Source organism: Talpa occidentalis, unplaced genomic scaffold (genome assembly GCF_014898055.3).
Source record: "Talpa occidentalis isolate TD23 unplaced genomic scaffold, MPIMG_talOcc4v2.1 talOcc4.12, whole genome shotgun sequence".
In the NCBI taxonomy this organism is placed as follows: domain Eukaryota; kingdom Metazoa; phylum Chordata; class Mammalia; order Eulipotyphla; family Talpidae; genus Talpa; species Talpa occidentalis.
Genome location: NW_023601212.1, coordinates 45,184,333 through 45,204,453, shown reverse-complemented (window position 1 = coordinate 45,204,453; position 20,121 = coordinate 45,184,333). Strand labels below are relative to the sequence as shown.

General features: G+C 45.0%; 1 protein-coding gene across 1 annotated transcript in view; it reads left to right on the top strand.

Moving 5' to 3' along the window:
* LOC119241066 (adhesion G protein-coupled receptor E2-like) overlaps window positions 1-20,121 on the top strand; it is a 91,557-nt gene that overhangs the window by 36,190 nt on the left and 35,246 nt on the right. The window contains 9 exon segments of the mRNA XM_054693334.1: window positions 346-390; window positions 682-816; window positions 5,504-5,659; window positions 7,240-7,371; window positions 8,302-8,448; window positions 8,867-9,013; window positions 9,575-9,624; window positions 9,745-9,816; window positions 10,175-10,352. Of these exon segments, the coding sequence (XP_054549309.1) occupies window positions 363-390; window positions 682-816; window positions 5,504-5,659; window positions 7,240-7,371; window positions 8,302-8,448; window positions 8,867-9,013; window positions 9,575-9,624; window positions 9,745-9,816; window positions 10,175-10,352 (1,045 nt within the window). The 5' untranslated portion in view covers window positions 346-362.

The window sequence follows — 20,121 nt, the reverse complement described above, 5'->3', positions numbered from 1 at the left end:
GGCAAAATCATGGCATATGAAGAATTTCACCACCCCTATTGGGAGAGGCTAGAGATTCTAAGATGTGTCCCTGTCATCAACTGCCTGTATAAGTTCTGTCCCCACACTTCATGTTCCACCATGGCTATGTCTATTGGTAACTGATTCCTTGGTGAGTCCCAGGAGATGGAGGGGAAGATTAAGTCCTCAATTTTGCCTTCAGTGCAGGAGCCTTTGGGATGCAGTGGGGAGCCATGGGTTGCAGGGCCAGAGGCCCCTTATCATGAGGAGGTGATAAGAAGAACAAGGGTTGAAATTGGAGCTGTATGCTCATCTCTTCGCCATTTCTCTGTCTTCCTGCCCTAGGGCTGTCGGTGCTCCTGATGTTGTCTTCAGTTCTGAACTCTAGCGGTGAGTCTGCCCAGCCAGTCCCATTAGTGACATAAGCTGAGGAGTGCATCCAGGAATCTGGGTCCTCTCACAACAAAGTAGGGAAAGCAGGCTTATCTGCATGTCTCCAAGATAGACCTCTGGAGATAAGAGAAGCAGTTTGTTCATCTTTAAATGTCCAATTTTCTGAGCTCTTTCTTTTTGGGTGACAGTTAACCTTTTCTTCTCTCCCCTCTTCTACACTTGGATCCCAAGCGGGGATCTAGTTCCTACAGTCTTTGGACCTTCTGATCATAGTGTCTGTCCCCACAGCCTCTGCAGCTGCAGCCTGTGCTCCGTGGTGCCCTCCGAACTCCACATGTGTCAGTGCCACTGCCTGTCGTTGCCTTCCGGGATTCAGTTCTTTGTCTGGAGAGATCATCACCAACCCGTCGGAGAGCTGTGATGGTACGGAGACTTGAGGAGTGCTGGAGGGGTACACAGGGATTGTGATGCCTGATCCAGTGCCTGTGGGGCGGAATCTAACTGTCTTCTGATTAAGCATCAGGCTTAATGCTGGTGCATCAGATAGGGGATGGAGATCTCTGCCCTGTGGAGACCCACATCTCTAGGAGGTGACACTTTGGCCTGCTGTGTTCCAGACATCAACGAGTGTGGGCCACCCCTGACAGTGTCCTGTGGGAGATTTGCAGACTGCCAGAATACTGATGGGGGCTACCACTGCACGTGCATCCCAGGATATGAGCTTGTGTCTGGGGGAACAACATTCAGAAATGAGAGTGAGAACACGTGCCACGGTAAGAGTGACCCTGACTCTTCCACCTCCTCAATGTTTAGGGTACAGCCTGTGATTACAGTGTGATGATTTTATGTTTTTTCTTTTTTCTTTTTAAAGAATCCCTTTTACAAATGAAAACAAAAGTAGATTTTGCCTTTTGTTAACTTATGACTTTCACACTACTTTTGCCAATCTGTGCCTTGTTTTACCCATTTGCAAAAGAGAGGTGACAATGGTCCTTATTTCAGAATTGCTGGAGAGTATGTAAAATTACAAAGCACAAAACAATGATGGTTGTTGGTATTTTAGATTAAATTATCATTACACCCTCTCCAAAATGGGCATCGTTGGGGGCCATGCTGCTCCAGTGTGACCCCTCACCCCCACCCCCCAGCTTCACCCCTTGCCATGGCTGTGTCTGATGACTTTGGGCCCAGGAGGAGCTGGGCTTCCAGACACCAACAGGCGTGGCCCCTTTTCCAGGAGAGCAGGCAGGCAGGGGTGGGGGCTTTAGGCATCCACAGGGACACACAGGACTAGCAGTGGTGTGTAGGAGCCATGACTTCCCCAAGAGAGGTTAATGCAGAACACAGAGAGCAAGAGGGTGAAGCACCTGCATGAGGTACAGTGGAAGGGCTCCCCACCTGGGTGCTGCTGGTCCTCAGAGGCCTGTGGGAGAGTGTTGTGCACATCCATGTGGCCTGGTCACAGGACACAGTGTTCATTGGAACTGCTAAAAGGCTTGTCATCACCTCCAGGTGAACACTGTGTTTGGGGAATGGAGAGAGGGCTGGTTTTCAGCCTTTACTTACCTCTTGCCAGATGCCTTTGTGCAGTGAGCAAGTGGCACAACCAAACATGGTGGTTGTGAGTCCCCCTCAGTGTGCCTGGGCTGGGGGAGCTCACTACCTGTTGCAGGTAGTGCTGGTGGTTACTGAAGATGTGTTGTGTGAGAACAAATGGGGGCTGAGAGAAGAGGGCCCTGGCCACTGCTCAGAGACATGGAGCAAGATTGAGGTGGGAAAAGGACCCCCATGCTCTTCAGGGTGGGTGACAAGGGAGAGCAGCCTGCTGGTGGGGACCAGAGCCTGACACCTGGAGCCCTAGCTCTGTGACGGGCACAGCTGGGCTGTCTGTGTCTCGCCCCTCCCTCAGCATTCCATCCCACTGTCCCAGGAACACCTCTACCCATCATGGCAGCAGGGCCTGCTATGGGTGGGAGACCTTGGCCACACCCTGAGCTCCTCACCCCTCTTGCTTAGATGTCAGAGGACACCTTTGATCTCCCTATCCTCTCTGAACCCCTAAGAGCTGTGTGATGGTAAGGAGATTTGGGGAAACTGGAAGGGCACATGGTGATTGTGGGGATTATTTTGTAGTCTCCTGAGCCTCAGCCCTGATAGCCAGATAGAAGCATGTTGTCAAGGATAGAAGACAGGGGACAGGTCAGCGATATTAGAGGAAAATGGGCAGTCAGGTTCATGACCAGTGGTCAGAGTGATCAGAGCTTACCCATTGGTGCTATGTAGGTTCCCAGTCTAATCTGTCACTGACAGGCTCTCTGATATTTAGGTAATTATTTCTCTTCTCTCTTTCTAATTTTGATGTCTGTACATTGTGTGTGTGGATCCTCATGGATGGAATGAGATTTAAAATTCACCTGTGTAACCCAAATGTCCAAAAATAGATGACTGGATCAAGAAGATGTGGCATATATACATACACTGGAATATTACTCAACAATCAGAAAAGATAAATTCATGCCAGTCGCAGCAACATGGATGGAGCTGGAAGAGATCATGTTAGTGCAATAAACCAGAAGGAAAAAGAAAAATATCAGATGATTTAATTATAGGAGGAATATAGGGGAACAAAATAAAGGATCAGGAAAAAAAAATCACCAAAGTTAACAAACAACTAAAATCAGAGACATTCTGCAGAGGAGGGGGAGAGAGAGGGATCAAAACAAGGAAGGGAAGAGCACAAGGGGAGAGCACAATGGTGATTGTTTACAAGTGAATTGGTGGTGGAATTTTATAGGAACTACACCTGAGGGGAGAGAGCATACATTGTACAAAAATGAACAACGTTGTAAAAAAAAATATATCAATTAATTAATTAATTAAAAAATAAAATTCACCTGTGTAAAGAACAGGCAAAGACTAGTATAGTGAACTATACTATTATCTTTGTTACTGCTATTGTTCTCATTATTTTCATAGTACAAAGAAAGGGAGAAATAATTGAGGCAACAGGGGGAAAGAAACACACTAGCCTGGAAGCTTAGACTCTCATCTAGCCCAAGTTCACAGAGAAGTCCTGCCTACTCTCAATCATGGTTTCCCATCTCACTCCTCGCAGCAGCCCCACGAGGCAAGGGGGTGAACATCGTTTCTGAGGTGATCTAATTGGGATCAAGGAGTTTGAGTGACTTTTTCAGTCACATAGATATTTAGGTGATAGAACCTAGATCTGAGTCTAAGACAAAGGAGATTTATTTTTCAACAACACATGATCACAAAAGAAAATTATACTATTTAAAAATCAGTAGAATGGTAAGCTCTGTAACATGCATTTAACCACAATTAAAAAAACAGGGAAAGGACAATTACATTGTTTTTACACAAAGAAATACTCTTCACAACTCAAAATAGTCTAGCTGCATATTTATTGGTAAAGAAAAATGTTCCTAATATAATGGGAAAGATAAAAAAAATATTTATTGTAGAGCTGCATATTGGAAATGACTTCATGAGGAAATATGTGTTTTGCTTTACTCACAGAGCTGTATGTTAGACATATGGGAAAGAACTGCAAGACAGCTGATTAAAAAAAAATTGGAAAGATCTAAAGTCAACTTTTTTCCCTTAAGGAAAAGAAGAACCCTGACAAAATTTCCAGCAGCTTTTATATGATATCTGCATGTGATTTTCTAGTTTTATTTTTTATATTGTCTTTATCTTCTAACCACCCATTTGTTATTTCATATTTGGGGGGAATGTAGAATTTTCAGGGAAAAAATTAGATATTGTGACTACATCCCAATTCACCTATGTCCAGGGGGTTTTCCAGAGGTTCCTTTGTGGGTGCGTGTATGTGTGTGTGGCTCACTTGTGTTGGCGAATGTGGACAAGAGGTCTCTCAGCTAATTAATGTAAGCACATCCCAGCTTCTTCCTGGGAAACACCTGCTGGTTGAGGAATTCCCCATTCTCATGTCTTCCCCACATGCCTCATTTTCCATCCTAACCCCACTAAACTCCACCTCATCCTGACAACCTCAAAGACAGGTCTTCAGCCTTTTCCATCAAGTGAGAAGGGAGGAGGGAAGTCCATTGCCCAGGTGATCCCTTAGGTGTGGATCCCTCCCACATTCTGTCCTGCCCTGGTGCTGACACCTGTAGCCTGGACTTAGATAGGATATCTGCAGGTCAGAGAAGAGAACTCTGATTTGGGGGAGACCATTTGCCTCTGAGTCCTTTCGGGTTCTAAGATCTTTTGTCCCCTGACTGAAATGTATGGGACCAAAGTTTCTGTCCCTGTGTTTTGATTCAGGTGTCTATGGTCCTCATTAAGTTGTTGTTTTTAGTCAACGGGTCCAGTCCCTGTTCTGTAGGTCCCAAAGCTACTCAAAGTGGGCCTGTTCAGTGGCAGGCTCTGTTGTCAAATTCATCCCAGTACGCAATTGGAGAAGGTTCAATGAGCTATTTTCTCATTTCACATCTGTGATGGATTCTGATAAGGGGTGACTTCTGCCGGGAGTTAAGATAACAAGACTTTCCCAGAGACATCTCATGTACCTTGAAAAGCCTGACACTGGGGGGTGGGAGAGTTGCTGATAAGTGTAGGTGTGCTGGGATCACTGCTAGTAGGGGGAGGTAGAAGATAGCAGTGTGGAGGATCCTGATGACCTGGTTCCGTCCTCGGCATCAGTGGTGTGAATGACCCTGGCAGCCCCGCTTGTGACTCCCTCCACTGACTGAGCTTTAAGGGTGGCCTTCAGTGTCCCTGTTCCCTTGATGGAACTAGCGCCCAGATTCCTGATGAGCAAACTGCTCCCCAGGGGAGGAGTCTGGAGCCTGAGTCAGGGCCTCTGTTTACCCCACAGGCCTGGAGGGGGGTGCAGGCCTCCTTTCAGCCCCCAGCAGAGTGTCTGAGGCCCCTCCCAAAGCCCCTCCAGAGAGCAGAGATGAGTAGAGCCAGCAGCAGATTTTCTAGACCAGCTGCTCCAGCCAAGCCCAACTGGGAGGCTACCTGGAAGCTGAGTCAGTCCAGTCCTCATGGGAGGTCAGACTGGATTTGGGATCTATGCTGTAGAAACTCATGGGTAGTGACCCTTTGGTCTGTTGTGTTCTAGACATCAACGAGTGTGGGCCACCCCTGACAGTGTCCTGTGGGAGATTTGCAGACTGCCAGAACACTAATGGGAGCTACCACTGCACGTGCATCCCAGGATATGAGCTTGTGTCTGGGGGAACAACATTCAGGAATGAGAGTGAGAACACATGTCAAGGTAGGAGTGACCCTGAGTCTTCTATCTCCTCCATGAGATTTGAAGATGCGCACCCCACTTTCCTCACACACCAGAAGGCACCTGATCCAGAGGCTATTCTGGGCAACAACTTGGTCCCCACACCACTCTGAACCCCCAGTTTCAGAACCCTCATCAGAGTGCTACTTCACAAGTTTGGAGCATGCCCCTTGCCAACCTGGCATCTTATTTTATAAATAGAAAACAGTGGGGTGGCATTCAAGAGACTTAACGAGGTTATGACATTTTCCCAGTGCAATGTCTTCTTTGTCATTGTCTGTGACTGCTGAGATGAGACCTGATCCTACCTTCACCTTTATGGGCTCGGCCACACCAGGAGCCCCTGGATGATGAGACAAGGAACTCTTCCCAGAAATGTGGAAGGGGGAGATTACACAGCAGCAGGCCACATCTGGAGACAATATCTCCTGGCACACTGACCTGACTCCTTGGCTGCTCAACTGTCTAATTTCTCCACCAAGTTTCTGCCATGATCCTTCCCTCCACCTCCCAATAATTTCAATTAACGAGTCTGTGGGAAACTTGGATGACCAGGAGGATGTTGTGTTGATTGCAGGCAGGGTGCTGAGGCCCTCTCCCACACTCTGTGAGAGTTGGAGGGAAGAGGCCCCATCTTTCCACTGGCAAGAGAGGGCATCATCAGGATCACTTTTACATGCCCAACTCTCTCATGGAGGCCAGCCAGGCTCACATTAAACCAGACCACTTGGGAATATAGAGGGAGAATGAACCCCCAGAACGCCTGTCACCTAGTATCCATCAGTACCTGCTGCCCTCTAGCCCTTAGTCCTCACCCTCTATTGGCCTTGCTCAAATGCATGTTCTCACCATTTCTTGCCAGTCCAGGGAAAGTTTTTGTGAGGATCACAAAAAGCACCTTTGTCACCCAAGGCTGCTGGGCTGGATGTCACCCCCACTGTCCATCCCAGCCTGACACCCACTGTCTGGGTGGCTCTGCTCTCTCTGGAATCTTCTTCATTCTCCCTACCCTTTCCTGCAGGCCCATTGAGGGTCCTGGCCCAAGTGTCTATTACTGTCCATCTCCATGGAGCAGAGTCTCAGAGAATATGGAGGAGCACTGTCTTGCCATAGTCACCTGAATTCCAAGGAGAACACAGTGAGCATCATCCTGGGAAAGGAAGACAAAGTCCATCACTGACTTCTAAGATGATCCTGATTGGAAGGCAGCATTTCCCCTCTACTCACTTCCCAGGAAGGGCCACCTGGTCCCTGTCCAAAACCCTAGGCTGGGACACAGGTGGCTGCGATGTCCCTGCTCCAGCTGGGAGCCGCCCTGGGAGGCAGAGGGGCTGGCAGGCAGGGAGGCCTCAGGCTGCTTCTGGACACACCCGGACAACAAAGCATCTAGGTCACCACCTTCACCTACAGAATGGCTCCACTTGAGTAAGAAAAGGCACCCACCACGGAGGAGAAGACAGAGAGCCTACTGCATGCTTCTTTTCCAAGAAACGTGACTGACCCCCAGCCCTGAAATCTGCCCACAGCTGTAGGCACCTATTTCCTTTTCCTTCCCCTTACAGATGTGGAAGAATGTAAGCAGAAGCCCCAAATATGTAAAAGTCGCAGCATCTGCGTCAACACTCAGGGCAGCTACACCTGCAAGTGCTAGCCCGGCTTTGAGCTCAACCCGAGGGACCCAAAGCTGTGCACAGGTAGAGGCCCTGGAGGATGCCGCGAGGCTGCCCTGGAGCTGGGGAAGAGCTGAGAGGTCCTGCCACAGAGGAGGAGGGAGAAGATGCTCAGGTTCCCGCAGTGTCAAGGGCTTGCCGGAGTGCTGCCCAAGGACACGCCTTCCTGGATTGCTCCCCCCCACAGCAGGGAGGGGCAGAGCCTGATGGACCTGAGTTCCCTTTATGGAACTGTCTGTCCCTGTGAGCACCCCCTGGCCGTGCCCCTTTCTCATCTGTCACATCTGAGCACATTTGGAGGAGGGATCACTTCTGGCTCAGAAATGGGGAACCTCTCTAGGGCTAAGGAGGAAGCATTTAAAAGCCTTGAGCAGGAAGTCCACCTCCCATGAGGCCAAGTTTCCCTCTTGGCCTCAGTTTTCTGCTTCAACCGGGACACTGTCCCTGCTGAGCCCGTCCCAGCTTTGGCAGAGGGGACATGGCAGCACTCTCAGGGCAGGTATGTCCTCGGTGCAGGCAGGATTGGGGCCCAGGTTGGGCAGGGCTGACTCTGGTCTTGTCCTAATAAGGGGGAGGCAGCTCTGCTTGGCAGTGGTGACTCAGCCCCACCCACCACGTTCACGTGGAGCAGCCTCAGTGCCACAACCTCCCTGGTTGGAAGATCCTCACAGGTTCAGCCAACCACACCCCCAGCCCCGCCCTGCACCACAGGGGAAGCTCAGCTTCTCTGGACCACACAGTGCCCACTGTACTGCTCTGACCCCTTCAGGGACGCGCTGAGCTCATGGAGTTTTACGGTGAAGATGCCATCACAAGGCTGTACCCTGACAGCCAAGTGGCTGAGAGAGAGCGTGTGGGTGGGGAAGCTCCTGAGTGGGAATGCTGAGGAATCTGAGGGGCAGAAAGGATGATGGCCTGATTGGAGGGAGGCTGACCTTCTGACTTTGTCCCCACATGTGAATGAATGTTCCGGGGGTCTGAACACCTGCCACCAGACCACCCACTGCCTGAACTTCGTGGGAGGCTATGAGTGCCGCTGCCGCCCTGGCTGGAAGCCAGTCCCTGGGTCCCCCAATGGCCCAAACAACACTGTCTGTGAAGGTGCAGAGCCAAGGTCCCCCTTCCCGGGACCACAGCCCACACCTGATCTCAGTCTGTGCCTGACCATGGTCCATACCTGATCACACATCAAACAGTGTGAAAGGCTTTAGAAAATAAATGTGGAAACATCTGGGGGCTCTGAGGAAGAAACCAAGGGGAAGGATCCCCCAGGGCCCAGGCAGCTGATTTTTAACTGAGAGGAAGATATTTCAGTATTCTCACAACCAGCACATCTGCACGGGGCTCAGGTCCGGCATGCGGGCCTCGGCCCCATTCCCATGAGCCCCAGGCCTCCATTCAGGGATGTGTGGGAACCAGGTGGCATCACCTACAGTCAGTGGGAGTGGGGGACATTTAGCCTGGAAGAAATGAGAGGGGCACAGACAGGGGAGGGGCCTGACTCCCTTCTTGTCTCCAGATGTGGATGAGTGCAGCTCCGGGCAGCACCCGTGTCACACCTCCACCCACTGCGTCAATACTCTGGGGTCATACAAGTGCCGCTGCCCCCAGGGCTGGGCGCCCAAACCTGGATTCTCCAATAACCAGAAAACCACTGTCTGTGAAGGTACCTGGTCCCACCTGACCCAGACCTCCCTCTCCCTCCAGGGAGTCTTACACCTAAAGATCTACTGTCTGTCCCTAGCGGAGATCTTCCCCACCTGACTCCCAAACACCTGGAGTCAACATTTTCACCATCCACAAGGGGCTCCTGTGCTGACTGTCCCCTCTGCACAAGCCCTTGGTTCTGAGTCTACGGCTCAGGGATGTGTGGTCACCAAGTGGCTCATTTCCAGCCAAATAGGGTGGGTGGGAGGGTTGGGGGTTCAGGCGGCACTTCCACTCTGAAGGGAGTGATGCACAGACAGGAGAAGGGCCTGACCCCCTTCTTGTCTCCAGAGGTGGAGGAGTCAGCTCCAGGCGGCACCCGTGTCACATCTCCACCCACAGCATCAATACTCTGGGCTCATACAAGTGCCGCTGCCCCCAGGGCTGGGTGTCCAAACTGGGATTCCAGAATAACCAAAAAAACCACTGTCTATGAAGGGATCTATTTCGATTTGACCCCGGACCCCACCCCAAATCCCCAACTCACATACCTAAAGAAGCACTGTTCTGTCCCCTGCAGAGATGTCCTTCCCCACCTGGACACCCCCGCCCCCTTCAATCAAGAGCCAGGTGCGTGGCCCCAGCAGAGTTCAGGAGGCGGGAATGCTTGGGCACAGCATACTGTGACTACCTGTTTTGCCCCATGCTTCTGCACCCACGGGTGATGCTCTCTGATCTTCCCCTCCTCAGAGTCTCTCCCACTTCTTTGAAAGACTCCAGGATCTGGGCAGAAATGTCATGTCAGCCCAGAAAACCATCCGGGTAAGTGCAGTACCCAGGTGGAGGCAAGGTGGAGTATCCCAGACACCTGGAGAAACTGGTGTGGGAAAAGGCTGAGCCCAACACAATGGTACCCTCTCTAAAGGCCCAGGGTGGAGGGTATTGTAGGTAGTAATTTGTTCTCACCGTCAGATTCCCACATATATTGACTAATGGCAGCTCCTCTGGCTGTTTCTGGACTTCGAGTTATATGATCCTTGCATTCAGAGTAGCGTTGACTTCTGAGTGGATCCAGGGCCAAAGACCCAACCTCTGCCATCTTCACCCCCACTTAGATGGTCTCTAGAGTCTGTTCTTTCCTGCCTCATGACCTACTGGCTCTGTGTCTGCATCCCCCTAGGACATCACACAATTGGTGGATAATCTGCTGGACAACCCAGGGGACTTGGAGACCCTGCCCTACTCAGAGCAGCACTGTGTGGCCACTAACTTGCTTGCTGGCCTGGAACATGCGCTGACAGGCCTGGGCAAGGCCCTGCCCAATGGATCACTGACGTTCAGTTCACCTGCAGGCACAGGTAAGCACCCAAGGCCTGCTCTGCCCACTCCTGGCCTCATTCCTCTTCTAGTCCCTGTGAAGCTGAGTGAGCGCATTTGCATCTCAGTGTTTAATCTCATAAACTAAAATAAAAGGTGAAGGAGAAATGACCAATACTGTAAAGTGTGTGTGTGTATATATATATATTTTAATATGTTATCAGCACAAGAAGTAATTTTAAAGAGAAATTTAAGATAAAGTAGAAGAAGCTTCAAAGACAACACTGTTAAATTATAAAAATGTAAATTTATATTATTTTACATTAAGTATGATTTGTTTTATTGAGGCAAGTTATAGCATAAACTTCACCATTTTAAGCAAAGTATATAATTCAAGGGCATTGAGTACAGTCACAGAGTTGTACAACCATCACCTCTATTCCTAAAATTATTCCATCAGCTCAGAAGTGGACATTGCACTAACTAAGCAGTCTCTCACTGCTCCTTCCGTCCCCCAAGCCGTGGCAACTCTAGTTTGTTTGTCTCTATGGATTTGTCCAGTCTGAACTACTCATATAAATAAGATCTTATATGACTTAATAATGCAACTATTTCATCTGGCATGACTTGAGTCTTCTCCATGTTGTAACATGTATCATTATTTAGTTCCTCTCTATGGTTGAGTAATATTTCATTGTATATGGATACACTTCATTTTGTTTATATTCTCATGGACTGGTGGACATTTGGGTGTTGCTACCTTTTGACTATTTTGAATAGTGTTACTGTAAATGTTGGCCTATAAATTTTTGTTTGATTAACTGTTTTCATTATTTTACATATACATTTAGAAGTGGAATTGCTGAGTGATATGGTAATTCCATGTTCAACTTTTTGAGGAAACATGAAAGAATTTTTCCGAATGTCTGTAGCATTTTACATTTCCACCTGCAATGTACAAAACCTCCAATCTGCATACCTTCAGCAACACTTTTTATTTCCACCTTATTTTATTTTTTGTAAAGCAGTATCTCACTGGGGTCTTGATTTGCATTTCCCGAATGCTAGTGATGCTCAATCTCTTTCCATGTGATTGTAGGATGTTTGTGTATCTTGTTTGGAGAAATGTCTATTTAAATCTCTTGCCTGTTTAAGAAAAGATTGGTTATTTGACTTTGGATCACAGAGTTGTAAGTGTCCTTTGTATGTTCTGATAATGAACCTTATGAGATGAATCATTTTCAGTTATCTTTCCCCATTCCATTGAACAGAGGTTTTAAATTTGGATGAAGTCAATTTTATCTATTTTTCAACTAGGTGCTTGTTCATTTGGTATCATATCTAAGAATCTACTGTCAAATCCAAGGTCATAAAGATTTAATGTGTGTTTTCCCTAGTATCCTAATTTTAGCTTTTAAATTTAGATCTGTGTCCCAATAGAGTTAATTTTGTGTATTGTACAAGACAGAGGTCCAGTTTTCTTCTCATATATGGATATCCAGAGCCACAATACCACATGTTGAAGAGAACAAACTTTCCCCTATTGAAAGTTCTTGACATCCCTTGTTGAAAATCAATTGATCATAAATGTAAGGGTTTATATTTTGACTTTAGATTTAATTTGTTTATCTGTATAATCTGTCCTTATGCTACTATCACACTATTTTACTTACTGTAATATGGTAGTAAGTTTGAAATCAGAAACCGAGTTCTCCAATAAAGTTTTTCATTTAAGAGTAGGCTCCTTGAAATGTGATGTGACTATTAAGATGAAAATTTCCAATTCTGAAAAAAAATTGAGAATTCTGTTGGGATATTGATAGTATTACAATGAGTGGTTTCTTTCACTGTACAAAGATTTTTTTAATAAGTCCCTTTTATTGTTTTTATTTCCTTTGCCATTCCTTTATTTCCTTTCCCTAAATACATCTCTGAGGTTAATGTCCAGGAGTGTATTGTCTATGTTTTTTTCTGTGTATTTTGTGGTTTCAGATGTTATATACAAGTCTTTAATTAAGTTTGAGTTAATTTTTGTGAGGGAGTTAAGTAAGGATCTAATTTCTTTCTTTTTTTTGCACGTGGCTGTCCAAGTTTCCCATTACCATTTGTGGAAGAGGCTTTCCTTTCTCCATTGTATGGTCTTTACTCCTTTGTCACTGACCATATTTGTGTGGGTTTATTTCTGGGCTTTTGATTCTATTCTATTGGTTCTATGTTTCTGTTTTGTTTCAATACATTACTGCTTATATTACTGTCACTTTATAGAATGGTTTGAATCCAGGGAGTGTGATACCTCCATTCTGTTCCCTCAAGATTAATTTGGTTAATTGAGCTCTTTTGTGGTTCCATACAAATGTTATAATTGTTCTATTTCCTTGAACAATGCCATTGGGGTACACATAGATATTGCATTGAATCTGTGAATTGCTTTAGGTAATAGAGACATTTTTACAATTTAGTCTACCAACCCATGAACATTTGATATCTTTCCATTCCATTGGCCTTTTAAAATTTCTATTAATGTTTTATAGTTTTCATTGTATAGATCCTTTACCTCCTTTGTTAACTTTTTTCCCAGGTATTTCATTCTTTTTGGTATTTTGCTTTCTTAATTTCCCTTTCCTTTAATTTATTGTTTGCATATGCAACAGATTTTTGTGTATTGATTTTGCATCCTGACACTTCATTAATTTATTTTTTCTAGCAAATTTTTTGGGGTAGTCTTGGGTAGTCTATGTATAATATCATGTATTCTGAGAATAGTGATAGTTTTATATCTTCTTTTCTAGTTTGTATTCCTTTTCTTCTTTTCTTACAAATTGCTCGGGACTCCTAATATTAGGTTAAGCAGTAGTGGTGATGGTGTATATCCTTGCCTTGCTCTGATCTTAGGGGAAATGTTTTCATCATTTATTATGATGTTTGCTGTGGATTTGTCATATATGGCCTTTATTATTTTGAGGCGTGTTTCTTTTGTTACCAATATTGAGAGTTTTTATTACAAATGGATGTTGAATATTGTCAAATGCTTTATCAGCAAGTATTGATATGATAATATTATTTTATCTTGCCTTTTGTTGCTGTGGTGAATGACATTGGCTTGAATATGCTTGCATCTGTGGTCATGATATGTGCTTCTCTTAATATATTATAGGAATAAATTTCCCAAGATTTGTTTCGGATTTTTGCATCGATGTTTATCAGATATATTGGTCTACAGTTTCTCTTTTGTGTGTGTGAATGTGTGTGTGTAGTGACTTTCTCATTTTTGCATCAGGGCAATGTTGGTGTCCTGAAATGCTTTTGAGAACTTTACCCCCTCTTCAATTTTTTGAAGAGTTTGAGAAGGATAGGCATTAGATTGTCTTTGATAGTTTGGTAGAATTCACCTTGAAGCTGTCTGGTCCTGGCTTTTTTTTTTTAGGGAGACCTTTGCTTCCTTTTTTTATTTCTATATTTGTTTGTTTGTTTTCTTAAAGAGTTATTTATTTATTTATACAAGCACTGGGTACAGTCAGAAGCGCAGGAGGGTGAGAGAATTCACCAGAGCCAGAGCCAGGGGCAGAACAGGCAGACTGATGAAATACACTGCTGAGGGGAGCAGTGGGCGGCAGGAGAGGTCTGCGAGCCATGTGGGACCCTCGCCAGCGGCCAGGGATCAAACTGGCACTGCAGAGGTGCAGGCAGCTGCGCAGCCCAGCGCTCAACAGCTGCGCCACCAGAGGAGGCCCTAGTTCTATATTTGTGATTGGTCTGTTCAAGTGCTACAAGAATTATCAGATGCTGCTGGAAGAGGAGTCTGTCTCATCCTGGTTCAGTCTTGGAAATTTGTATGATTCTAAGGTTTTGTCAATTTCTTCTAGATTGTCCTATTTTTGTGTATGCTTGTTCATAGTAGCTTATGATTCTTTGTATTTTTGTGGTATCAATTATCACTTTGCCTCTTTTATTTCTGATTTCTTTCATTAGGGCTTCTTTCCCTCCTTTTTCTTAGTGACTCTAGCTTATCAATTTTATTTGTTATTGGTTTCATTAGTTTTTAATCATCTTTTTGGTTTCTGTTTTATTTTATTTCGCTTTGATTTTTATTCTTTCCTCCTACTCATTTTTTGGTTTGTGTGCTTTTCTTTTTTGATATTCTTCATTTGAGTTTAGATTGTTTGAGTATGTTCTTGTTTCTCCTTTACTAGGTCATTACTGTGATTTTAACCTTCAAATTTAGTAATTATCCCCTCTTCAATATTTAGCCTGTTGTTTTAATTTCCATGGAAGTTTTAATTTCATCTATTAAGTTTTCACTTACAACATTTCTGTTTGGAATTTTTTTTATTTTTTAAAGATTTATTTATTTATATGTACAAAACCTGTGGTACAGGCCAGAGGTGTGGAGGTGTTGGCGAGATGATTCACCAGAGACAGAGCGGGGAACAGAATAGGCAGACTGACTGAAAGACACTGCTGAGGGGAGCAGTGGGCGAGACAGTAGAGGTCTGCTGTGCCATGTGGGTAGCTCCCTGGCCAGCCGGGGATTGAACTCATGGTGCAGAGGCTGCATATAGCTTCACAGTGCTATGCTTAACCCCTTGTGCCACCAGGGAGGCCCTGAAATTTTTTTATAGCCTAAATTTGTTTGGTGAATAATTCCTTCTGCTCCGATATTTCCTTTTTTATTTAATTAATGTTTCATTATGTTAGAGTGAATATCATTTTTTATAATAGTTATTTAAAAATCACTGTATATTAGACCTCTAATTTCTGTCACTAAGAATGTATTCTGAGCATTTATCTTGTTCACTCATTCAGCCACAAGGTTTTACTTTTCTTGACATTTGATGTTTTTCTTAGATGGTGCTGTGGTTCTAGTCTTCAAGTTCTTATTTGTTTTTCATGACTTGAGTGTGAGCAGATGGGCCTTTTAGGGGGTTGCATTTGAGTGACAGTCTTGGGGCAGAAAATAAGCATGGACCTAAAATCCCCTGTTCCTGGATCTGTTCTCAATCTGAGCACAACATCTGCATGGCTAGAATTTTCTTCCAGGTACAGTCATAGGTATTTACAACTGGTGAAAACTTTCACTGAGTATAGACTCTGGAACTCTGAGGAGTGATTGGGGGGGCAGTAATTAACATATTGTGAGCAAATAGGTCTTTTTCTTGCCCCATAGAAAGCTAACTATAACCACAAGAATGTCTTTTCACAAAATAGTTTATAATATATGAGGTGGCCACCAAGAGAGTCAACAGGGCTGGAAGCTAGCTTTTCAACTGACAGAGGTTCTGTTGATTATTTATGGGAGAAAGGAATGTGAGGAGGTTGGATTGTGAAGAGCACGAGGGCCTTTATCTGCCCTGATCCAAGGAGTTGCCAAGCACTATAGACTCATGAGTTACATGTTTATCTTCATTGGCAGAGAGTATTCCTTTAGGTTACCAATCCCTAAAGACTAGCAGATCCTTGTCCTGGTGTTATCAGCAGTGGAGGGGCATAGAGAATTTTGTTAGTGGTATAACCCCATAAATTCTCAAGTTTCCCAGGAATGCCCATGGAGAATAAATCACATGAGGGGAGGGTTTGAAGGAGAAGGGAGAACAAAGAATGCTTAGTGTTTAATTCTACTTACTTCTACTTTTCTAACAAAAAATTTAAACCTTAAACAAAAAGTTTAAGCCTGGGAGTGTGTGTGAAGATCTGGCCTACACTATTATGCTTGGTTCTTCAGAAATCACTGAGTTTCAGTCACCCAAATTTGGAAGCCTGTGTGGCTCTTTAAATCCTCTGAATAGGTGCTAACAGGATCCCAGTGATGCGTTTCCCCCAAATTTGGTATTATTTGATAGTGGCAAGATTGTGGCAGATGAAGATGTTGGGATCTTCTCCATATACCAACAGCTTGATTGCAGAAAGACAAAGCCAATAACTAATAAAGGAAAAACAGATGATTACAGCACACATTAGTAACAATGATTGGAGAAGGGTGTCTCAGTGGGCAGTGGAGCAGACCAAGTGGTTAGCCTGGGTGGGTAGCTGACCAAGGAGGGGGTAGACCAAGTGGGGAGCCAATAGATGCAGTGACCCCAGAAATGAGACCTTGAAGCATCTCCAGTAGCAGTAGGCATCCAAAGATTCCAGGGAGCCCAGAAATGAGATCTGGCAGTAGTACTACTGGTGGCAGGCCCCTGAAGACACCAGCAATCCTGGGAATGAGACTGAGAAGCAACCTCACAGTGGTTGGCCTTACACAGATGCCAGCAAGTCTAGAAGAAGCCTCATTGGCAGCAAGCCCTGGGGTGGGTCCTGGGAGCAGCCATGCTATGGTAGGTCCTTGTAGACCACAGGGAACCCTGATATTGAACCTGGGAAAGGTCCCATTATGGTAGGTCCCCACAGATCCCAGGGAATCTGTGGCAGGACCTGGAAACTAGCCAGCTGCAGTAGGCTGTGGAAAACCCCAGTGAGTCCTGGGGTGGGACCTGAACTCAGTTCAAATATGGCCACAACACAATACTGATAAGGGACTACATTGATGTCATTGGAAAGATCTATCACACAGAAGATCAACAACGAAACAATAGCCTTAAATGAAGACTTAACTAGATGGGCCTACAAGACATTTGCAGGGCACCACACCACAAAAGTGCAGCACAAACATTCTTCTCAAGGGTACAAGGTGTGTCTCTAGGATGGACCACATGTTGGGTCACAAAACAAGAATAAATAAATTCATGAAGATTGAAATCATTATCAAGTATCTTCTCTGATCAAAATGGTATCAAACTATAATCAAACCAGAAAGTCCTCTTCTGTGGAGAAGGTACAACATACTCCTGAATGACTATTGAGTTAATGAGGAAATCAAAGCAATGAAAATACATTGTGAGAAAATGAAAATTACAGGTTGTTTGGGCATTTTGGTTGGGTTTGGCATTGGTCCAGTTTTGGTGTGTGGCTCCATGGAGTTCTATGGGATGTGCACAGATGTGTCTAGGCTGCTTGCTGCATTGGTTCTTGCTGGGCCTGCAACAATACACAGTGCTGGCAGTAAGTAGTCTGTGGTGTCAAAAAGGTGAAAAGCTGCTGGTGGTTTGGCCTTCTGCTAACTAGCTGAGGGTTATGAGGTATGTTGGGGTAGCGCTTATGCTATCAGTGGTAACTGCACTAAATGCTCATGGGGCCCACTGACTGGCTGCAATGTCCAAGACTGTAGATCAAGTACAGCTTGGGGCTGCTGCAGAATTGGTGTGGCTTGGGGCTGGAGTGCTACAGGAAGCTGATGGGTTGGGCAGTGGGAGGCTGTGGGTGGGTATAGTGTGAGGTGGCTTAGGGGTATGGCTTGAGATAGTTTGAGAACATGGCCCTGCGTGAGAGTATGGGCTAAGTGAGACTGTACTAAGACTTGCATTCATGGTTTTGTGTGCTGTGTGACTTTGGGCGTTGCTCAAGGCTGTGGAGGTTGAGGGGTGTGAGGCTGCTGGGGTCAGAGTGGTTTGGGACTTTGGCTTGGAATGCTGGCACAGCACAAGTCTGTGGGTACTGAGTGAGGCTAGGAATGGGACTGAGGCCCTACGGAGGGCCTGGCATAGGGCAGACACATGTATGGGCTGGCAGTAGTCAAGGTCTGGTAGGCCTTAGACCTGTCTTGTTGGGTGGAGGCATTAGGGTTTGCTTGCTAGATGGGTATTTTTTGAAAGGTCTGCAGTGTGCTTGATAGCTCTGGCTGCCTGGCTCATTTGTGACAAACAGGTGGAAGCTAGCAGAGGACCTTGCCTGCTTGTCTACCAGGATGGACCCTCTTGATTGTTATCTCTGTATCCCCAGATAGCTTGGCTATTGCCTGTGTGTGGGTGGAGCTTTTATCAGGGATTTGCCCTCAGGGTCTAGTAGTATGGAGGGTGGGTTGCAAGATTTTTTGACACCTGTTTGGCTGACAGCTGAGTGGTGAGAGGTTGCCAACATGGTGTGTGCTAGGAACTCTGGCCCCAGATTTTTCACAGATGTTCTTTGCCTTCTAGGTACATGCTTTAACAATGCTATCTGGAACACCTTCTCCTATGGGACAGGGGTCATTTTGAGTGATTTTTATTGTTTTAGGTCTTAGGGCTTCCTGGCCTATTAAGAACTGGTTCTTGGTCTCCCATTTTTCCTCTACTTTCCTGTTCTAACTTCCTTCTGGCTCTCCATCAGGGGTTCTAGGGACTCATCTCTCTGCTATTCTGGATCATAGGGCAGGGTGTTAGGCTCTACACTCCTCCTGGCTTTCTAGGGAAGATTTCTGCCCCTCAGAGATCTATTCCTCATTATGTCATTGTCCCCACAATGCAGTTTCTTCCTTGGCAAGGGCACCTCTGGCTCATCTATCCTCTGTATGCTGCCTTTCCATCTTGTATTGGTGAAGCTCTATTAGTCCAGGTTTCAGGTCTGTTAGATGTGGTTTAGTCCATATTTGGGTGTAGATTTGTTGTGATAGTGGGACGAGGTAAGTGTTAATTTACCCTATTCTCCCATTTTGGCACAGCTCACCTTCCTCTTTCCACTTTTTTTATTTGGTGTACAAGTCTGGTACCTTCTTATCCCTAATATTTCATTGAATATTTTTGCATCTATGCTCATAGGAGATATTACTCTACAGTTTCCTTTTCTTTTTCTGTTTTTTTTTCTGTTCAGCATATAGGTAGGAATATATGCATATACTGAGACAATTCAATAAATATACATTTATACAGAGATATCACAAACTATGAAATCGTTGCAGAATGTAGCAGAAGCAAAAGTTTGTTTTCATCTTTCCTTATGCTAGTTTCCTCTTGTGATGTCTTTATCTGGTTTTGTTACCAGGAAATGGTGGTCTCACAGAATTATTTAGGAAGTGTTCTTTCCTCTCTTTTTTTGAAGAGTTTATAAAGAATTAGTGTTAATTCTTTTTATAATGGTTTTTAACATTCACCAGTGAAACCACCTGTCCTGGGGTTTTCCTTTTATTAAGTTTTTGATAACTGATTCAATGTCTTTACTGCTCAGACTTACTGATTTCTTTTAAATCCATTTTTTTTTGTATTTTAATCCATTATGCATTTTATTTATTTATTTATTTTTTGTTTTTTATTTATTAAATAATAAATTTTATTTTTATATTCCCCCATACAACTGCACATGCCCCATTCTGACCCCAATCCCTCCCCTCCCGGCCCCTACCCCCCAAAAAGTGTCTCTGGTTCATAGTTTTTGTTGATTTTGATTTTCACTTTCTTATAGTGATTCTTTTTCCTGATCCCTTATTTAAGTTTTCTAGATTCCTGCTATGAGTGAGACCATCCGGTATTTTTCTTTTCCTTTTTGGCTTATTTTGCTGAGCATGATCCTTTCCAGCGCCATCCATGTTGCTGCAAATTGCATGTGTTTATCTTTTTTGAATGCTGAGTAATATTCCATGGTATATAGTACCACATCTTCTTGATCCAGTCATCTATTTTTGGGCATTTGGGCTGTTTCCAAAGCTTAGCTATTGTAAATAGTGCTGCTATAAACATAGGGGTGCAGGTGTTCTTTGGAATTGATGTTTCTGTGTCCTTTGGGTAAATACCTAGGAGTGGAATTGCTGGATCATATGGAAGCTCTATGTTTAGTAGGTCCAGAAATCTCCACACAGCTCTCCATAGTGGTTGGACCAGTTTGCATTCCCACCAACAGTGCAGGAGAGTTCCTTTTTCTCCACAACCTCGCCAACATTTCTTGTTGCTAGTTTTTTTAATATGTGCCATTCTCATTGGTGTAAGATGGTATCTCATGGTAGTTTTGATTTGCATTTCCCTGATT